Source organism: Petaurus breviceps, unplaced genomic scaffold, assembly GCF_028583685.1.
Source record: "Petaurus breviceps papuanus isolate PSGF00001 unplaced genomic scaffold, PetGlider_PUasm1.0 90823, whole genome shotgun sequence".
In the NCBI taxonomy this organism is placed as follows: Eukaryota; Metazoa; Chordata; class Mammalia; order Diprotodontia; family Petauridae; genus Petaurus; species Petaurus breviceps.
In genome coordinates this window covers 999,192-1,006,993 of record NW_027187352.1, presented here as the reverse complement: position 1 = coordinate 1,006,993, position 7,802 = coordinate 999,192, and the positions used below count along the sequence as shown (strand labels likewise).

The following is a 7,802-nucleotide window of genomic DNA, read 5'->3' as shown; positions in this document are numbered from 1 at the left end:
ATTGACCTTAGAGATCAGAACTAGGGCTGAGATATGCCGAGTTGATTTAGACTCAATAAAAGGACAATTTTTGGTAACAGAACTTTCCCAAAGTCTTAGTTTTTTTTTTTTTTTTGAGGCAATCAGGGGTTAGTGACTTGCCCAGGGTCACACAGCTAGTAAGTGTCAAGTGTCTGAGACCAGATTTGAATTCAGGTCCTCCTGACTCTGGGGCTGGTACACTATCCACTGGGGCACCCAGCTGCCCCTTTCCCAAAGTCTGGGCTGGCTTGGAAGGCAGCGAGTTCTCCATTACAAAAGATCTTTAAGCAGAGGCTGCATGCTGTGGAGAGAATTTTTGATCAGGGATGGGTTGGACTAGATAATAACAACAAATGTTATTTTTATAGGGCCTTAAGGTTTGCAGAAGACTTTACATAGAACTGGATTCATTTGAGCTTCACAACATGGAGGTTTCATTATCACCCTCATTTTGTAGCTGAGAAAAGTCAAAGTCAGAGAGATTTGCCCAGGGTTACACAGCTAGTATCGGAGGTGAGATTTGAACTTGAATTTCTCCTGACTTCCTGTCCACCAGGCTTCCTGTTGTACCCTAAATACTATCTTCAGTTTGAGGAGCTGTGATTTTATGAAGTCAGCCAGGTCCATCTTTAGAACTCTCTTCCAACATAAACCCAGCCTTCCCCACTGCCAGGCCCAGAGTCCCCAAGACTGAAGGAAAGCATCCTTTTGGGTTGAGTATCCATTATTAGAAGCTACAAAACTGGGGAGCAGAGATTTGGTAGAATTTGGGAAGAGAGAACTATACAACAAACCATGTCCTTTTTCACCAACTCTGTGTGGGTGGGAGTGCAAGGATAATTACTCCTATTTCACAGAGATGAAAACTGAGGCCTGGAGACATGCAGTGACTTCATAGAATGTCTAACCTGGAAGAGACTTCAGAGGCCATATAACCCAATCTGTACCTGAATAAAAATCCCCTCTATGATATCTTCAATGGTTTAGTTCAACAAGAAATTTTGCTAGGTGCCATCAATTTAGAGAAGAGAATGAAATAATCACCTCATCACAGATAATAGTATATAAAACCAAGAAGAAAAGAGGGACCTCCAAGGGGAGAGACAGAGACAGATAGATAGATAGATAGAGAGAGAGAGAGAGAGAGAGAGAGAGAGAGAGAGAGAGAGAGAGAGAGAGAGAGTTTGCATTTGTCTGTGAGTTCAGGTGTATCTGGGACTGGAGTCAAGGGCTCAACCTTGGATTAGACGGGAGAAGGGGGCAGATCTCACTGTGGACCTAAAATATCTCTGAGGCTAGGTCTGGGGCTCAGGTTGGGATCAGGATGGTTCAATTCTGTAAGACTGAGACCAAGACAGAGCAAGACTGATACTATGATGGAGATGTACATGAAGATGAGAAGGTTGAGCTGGGTAATTTCTAAGGTCCCCTCTGGCTTTGAAATTGTTCTTTTGGAACAATAAGACTGATGAGAGAGGAGTGCAGAGGGAAGAATTGGGATCAAGTAGATGCAAGGTGGAAAATATTAGAATCATAGACTCTCAGAGCTGGATCGGACCCCAGAGAGCAGTTATTTCATCCTGTTGTTGTTCAGTCCTGTCTGACTCTGTGACCCTGTGGATCATAGCACAACAACACTGTCCATGGGGTTTTCTTGGCAAAAACACTAGTGTGGTTTGCCATTTCCTTTTCCAGTGGATTAGGGCAAACAGAGGTTAAGTGGTTTGTTTTGTCTGAGGCCAGATTTGAACTCAGGTCTTCCTGATTTCCTGGCCCAGTGCTCTGAGCTGCCTAGCTGCTAAGCAGAAATATTAAACACATTGCCCAACAAGTGGTTATCCAGCTTTCACTTAAAGATTTCCAGTGTTAGAAACTCACCTAACTCTTGACTTAGCTCCTTGTACATTTGGGCAACTTTGGTTATTAGGAAGTTTTCCCTGATATTGACACTAATTTGTCTCCCTGTCACTTCAGTGGCATTGATACAAGTCACCAATTCTTGCACTTGCTCCACCTCCCAAGGGTCCCAAACTCCCATCCCTTACTTGCCTTCGGCTGACTCAGCCAATTTAAGCAGTACCTGTCTATAGGATATCTGCATTTTAAAAGAGGAGCCTCTGAACCTAAATGAAAGTCTGTTTGCTGGAATAGGAAAGTGAAGATCTTTGGAGCACATTTGGAGAGAGAAGCCTTCCTGTATGTGCCACTTCCCCAGCATCCTTCTCTACTCTTGGCGTCATTCCCTGCCCTCCCCCCTACCAGAAGAACATAGGTCAGCCAATTTGCTTGGCCACTGCTGAAAGGCTGCCAACCTCTGACTTACTCTGCCTGTGTTTTTGTGCCACATTTATTGTTCTGTATGCCTGTGCCTCGTGAGGCTCCCTGAGAGGAGCCCAGCCCCCCTCCTAGGCCTGGGCTGCTTTAGACTCCACATGGCGAGGTGTGTGTATGTGTGTGTGTGGATTGTCCTCTTAGGCTGGTTCTCCCTAGGGATTCAAGAAAAGTCCCTGACTCCTTGTTTCATGCCATCATCTCTCCCCCAGTTCCCAATGTCCCCCTTTCTCCCAGCAGCCCCTAGGACCCTTCCATGGGGGAGTTTTCTAAGTGCCTGTATCAGCGCTCTCTCTGTCTCTGTCTCTCTCTGTCTCTGTCTCTGTCTCTCTCCTAGCTCTGTCCTCCCTCTGTCCCTGCTTCTCTCCCGGTCTCTCCTCCCTCCTTTTTCCCCTCCCTCTGCATTATCAGACCTGCTCGAGCATCCGTCTCCTCGCTAAGGCGAGTCCCCTCAGGGAGCTGAGCAGAGCAAGCAGGCAGAGGAAGGAGGCCGAGGGAGCAGAAAGCAGCCGCGAGCGAGCGCTGTCCGGGAGAGGCCGGGAGAAGAGGGCCAGAACCCACCCGGGCCGGGCCGGGCTGGGTTCAGGGAGGGGAGGGGAGCCCCTTTCCCTCCCTTCCCTTCCTCTCTTCTCTCCCGGAGCCTTCCACTTCTCTCCTCTCCCCTCCCCTCTCCTCTTCAGCCCCGCCCCTGCCTTCCCCTCCGGGCCCCGCCCCTCCCCCCTGGGGCTGAGTGGCCCCGCCCGGGCCGGGCCGGGCGCCGGAGGATGAGGAGCGATGGGGCAGGCGTGCGGCCACTCCATCCTGTGCCGGAGCCAGCAGTGCCCGGCGCGGCCCGGGGAGCCCGAGCCGTGAGTGTCCGCGGCCCGGGGCTGCACTGGGGTAGCCAGGGAGGGCAGCGGTGGGGGGAGCCACGAGTGTCGGGGCCGGGCCGGGGTGGGGGGGGGGAGGGGAGGGTCCAGGGATCTGGGGTGTGGGAGCTGGTATGTGAGAGAGTCCGGGGTCCGGGCTGAGTCTCGAGTGGGTGTAGGGGGGCCTGCCGAGGAGGGCGGGGGGACTGAACCAGGAATGTTAGAGGGGCCCGGGGCCGAGCCCAGAGAGATCGGGGCAGGGGGGTCTGATCGAGGAGTGTCAGGGGAGGTCGGGAGGGGGGCTCTCAGGCTCTCAGGAATGGGGATAGGGTGCGAGTTGAGCGGGAAGGAGAATGGGTGGGAAGAGAAGCCGAGGAAGGATGGAGAAGCAGGCAGCCTAGCCGGCTTAGGCTCGGGGACAGCGTGGCCCGGGGCTGGAGTTCAGGAGGGACGTGTGCGGGGAAGGGACGTGGGCTCCCGTAGCCACTTTGGCCAACTTTACTGGTAGTCCAGGAGAAAGGGAGGGAGGAGAGCAGTGCGAAGATTCTGTCCCCTCCTTCTGGGGCCGGATAATCCCAAACCACGGATAATTGTGAATCTTTCTTCGTGTGGACAATCCAGGGACACTCGAAATCCAGGGTTTTCGAAAGAGGGGGATTAGGAGACACCAAGCCAGGTGGTGCCTGGGTTAGCGGCTGGGTAGGAAGGGAAGGGGTGAGGAAACCTATAGGGGATCTAGGCTGTGTCCCTTCAGGCGCCCTGGGTATCGTGGCCTTTCCCTGCGGATTCTTGATCGAGGAAAGTAGGGGGCTGGGGCTGGGGATGCGGTGGGGAGCGAGAAGAGCCCGGTGTGTGCACGTGTGTGCTCACGCACGTGTGTGAGGGGGCCGGGCACGTGCGAGGGGCTAGGAGCCAGGGAGGGAAGGCAAGGAAAGAGAGGGAGGAAGGCGGCGCCCCGCAGGTGGGATCGCAGCAGAGTCTGCCTGTGCCTGGGAGGGGGTTAGTGGGTGGCTGAGATTGAAGCTTGTGGTGGTGGGGGCGGCCACGTGTGAGCTAGGAGATTGTTCCCGTGTGTAGGTGTGTGTGCCCAGAGCTTCTTTGTGTGTGTGTGTGTAAGTCTATGTATGTGTGACTGATTTTGGATGTCTGGATGTGTGACAGTTTGCATATGACTAACTGTGTGTTTGTAGATTGTATGTGTCTGTATGTGTGCACTGACTCCTCTGTAAAAGAAATGTACTTGTGCATTATTGTGTGTATGGACCTGTATTCCTATGTGGTTTGGGTCTGTGTGTGTATTTGGGAGGGGAAGTTATTTCCATAGGATTTTTTTGTATGTCTCTTTGTGTGTATGAATGCATTTCTAGGTAGACACAGACATATACCACAGACACATTACACACAATAGATACATACAAGAAATTCACATGTCTGTGTACACCCATAATTCATAGATCGATATAGTCCTGTACACAGAGAGAACGATTCTTCCTTCACTTTGTTAGTTTGCTGCAGAGCTCCTGACTGATGGAGAACCTTCCCTTCTACAAGTGCATCCCCAACTCCCACTCCCCACACCCATTATATGAGTGATTGACACATCCTAGAATGTATACTGTCAGACTTTAGAGATCACCTAATTTAATCTTCTCAGCTTTACAGATGGGGAAACTGAGGACAAGAGAGAGGAAGGGACTTGTCCAAGATCATATAGCAAGTCAGAGATAGTTAGACCAGATATCCTTATACCTACTTAATGGTACAGAAAACACACAAATGAATGTGTACATATTTTACACACACACACACATATTCCCAACCCAACTAAAATGAGTATCTCTATAGATAATGGAAAGGGGGGAGGGGGGGAGGGGAGTGTATATGGGTAGAAGAGACGCCTCTCCATAAATTAGGAGCTCTCCAGCAATGCTCTATCAGGGTCTTAACGGACTGGATAACTTCTCTGTGTGACTACATGTATCTGTGTGTGAATTAGAGGTTTATATGCAGACATAGCTAGCATTCCTATTGCTAGTATTTCTATAATGTTTTAGATTTTGCAAAGTACTTCACATATTAACTCATTTGATCACAGGCAAGTGAATTTGTCTGAATAAATGTGTATGTATGCATATATAAGTATGTCTCTGGGGCTATATATGTCCATGTATATGAATACAAATCTTTATATCTAAAGTGTTTTGTTTAGCTGAGGTATGATAGGCCTTTAACTGATTTGGGGCAAAATTTTGAAGTCCCTTGGAACTCCCTGAGCCTTTCTCTGTATATGGAGGAGGGGGCCAGGGAACCTGAGGCCTTTGGGTCACATGTGGCCTTCTAGGTCCTTGGCTGTGGCCTTTTGACTGAGTCCAAGTTTTACAGAATAAATGCTTCTATAAAGGGGATTTGTTCTGTGAAGTTTGGATTCAGCACTTGAGGACTTAGAGGCTCACATGTGGCCTGGAGGCCTCAGGTTTCCCCACACCTGGTTTCTTGCCTTTCTGGATGTCTTCCATTCTTGGTAGCCATGTGCTCCTCTCCCCACAATAGACAAATTAAGTGTGGGCATACTAGGAAGTGTACTGGAAAAGGAGTTGGGACTCATGGGTTTTGAATCTTAGTGTTGCATTTTGTGCCTTCTTGAGCTACTTTAATTCTTTGGGCCTCGGTTTCCTTATCTGCAAAATGAGGTGAATGTATTAGATGACCTGTAAAAGTCTATTCCAACTCTAAATGCTGTGGACCTTTCATAATGTGGTGGGCAGAGGAAAGTAAGAAAGAAGAGAAAGACTCTAATGGAGACTTGGCAGGGCCGGGGGTGGGAGGGGGATAGGAGGGGGGTGGAGGGGATATAAGGGATAGTCTGACCTTGAGGCCTGCTCACCCTCTCCTTTACCACCTACCAGGGCAACACCACATCCTCTGAGAAGTTCTCTTGGATCATGGTGAAGAGGAAAAATCTCTGAACTTAGACTCAGGAAGCCTAGTTTTTAAGCTTATGACTTTAGCAAAGCCATTTTTCCTCTCTTGGCTTCAGTTTTGATGAGGGAATTGGACTCCATGTTTTCCATGATTCTCTCAACTTTGATATTTGATTAATGGTAATAATAGTTGGCACTCATATAGGGCTTTAAGGTTTGCAAAGCTTTATAAATACCACACTTTGTCCTCACAACCACCCTGGTAGGTAGGTGCTATTATAATCCCCACTTTACAGATGAGGTAACTAAGGCTGGCAGAGATTAAATGACTTGCCCAGGATTGTACAGCTAGTGTCTGAGGTTGGATTTGGACTCAGGTCTTCCTGTCTTTAGGTTCACTGTTTTTTCTAATATACCACCTGTCTATCTATGATTCCTTCCCTGATGTAACGTTCTGTGTTCTAAGGTCTCTTCTAGGTCTATGGGTTTTCTAAATTAATGATTATATATGTGTTTTCCACCTCCCTCCTCCCCTAATTATGTTATGTTATCCATTTTCTGGACTATCCCTAAAGGCATATTGAAAGAAGACACGTGTGTATGCATAAAATTACTTAAGAGCCACTATGGAGTAAGATAAAAATATCCAAGGGAATGGAGCCTCCCCATTGGCGGAGGGGGCATAGAAAATTAGTGGCCCCTTTTGGGCAGGAAAACTTTGGGAAGATAGGATGGGTAGGATTTGAAGTGGGGGGGGGATCAGGAAGAGCATTCCAGGAAAAGGGGGCAGTGTGAACAAAGTGGGAATGAATGACTGTATAGTAGGGGTTTGAAGGGAAGGGGGCTGTGGGAGCTGGAGCAGTGAGATTTGACTTGAGAGGTAACCTAGGAGCAGACTGTGGAGAGACTTGAATGAAATTTGGATTGAAGCAAAGTGACTGTGTTCCTTTGTGTAGGAGGGATGGGAGGAAAGAGACTGAAGGCAGAGGGGCTGGTTGGGAAGGTTGTTGCAATGATCTGGGACCTTGGAAATGGAGAGAGGGAGAATGTGAATATAGAGACATTGGGTAGGGAGAAGAAATAGCATTGGACATTAATTAGACGTGGGGCAGGAGACAGAAGAGTCAGGGAAGAAGTCCAGGTCCATATACCAAAGGGACAGGGACAGCAGGCTTTCCCTGTCAGGTTTCCCACTGATAGGGGAATCAATTGGGGAAGCAACTGACTTTGGAGGTGTCTTAGAGTGGGGGATGTGGTTGGTGTTCAGGGCCAGAGGGGTGTTTAAGAAAAGGCATCCAGCAAAGGGCTGACCTGCTTCCCCACTCAGACTGAGACACTTCCTATAGACAAAAGTCCTGTTTCCTCATTCAGAGCAAATGCTTCCTGAGAGTAGGTAGTGAGCTCCCCTCCTTGGAGCCCTTGGCTCCTGTGGTATACGGGTGATGTCTCACCTCCCCAGTCCAGGGCTGGGCCCCTTGCTAACAGGCATTGAGGCCTCCCCCCACAATGGGGGTGGGATGGGGGTGGTTGTGGTGGTGTGTGGCAGGGTGTGGTGCATTAATATCAGCTTCCCTCTCCAGTACCGGCACCACAAAGGTTCTGTACCCCCTCCTCCTACATCCTTCCCCTCCCCACCCCTCTGCTAGCCCCTCTCTGCCCCTCTTCCTTCCTTCCCACTCCC

General features: G+C 49.4%; 1 protein-coding gene across 1 annotated transcript in view; it reads left to right on the top strand.

The window, feature by feature from the left end:
- Positions 1 to 3,080: 3,080 nt before the first annotated feature.
- PDE2A (phosphodiesterase 2A) overlaps positions 3,081 to 7,802 on the top strand; it is a 168,516-nt gene continuing 163,794 nt past the window's right edge. The window contains exon 1 of the mRNA XM_069070795.1: positions 3,081 to 3,200. Within this exon, the coding sequence (XP_068926896.1) occupies positions 3,127 to 3,200 (74 nt within the window). The 5' untranslated portion in view covers positions 3,081 to 3,126. The remainder of the gene's footprint in view (positions 3,201 to 7,802) is intronic.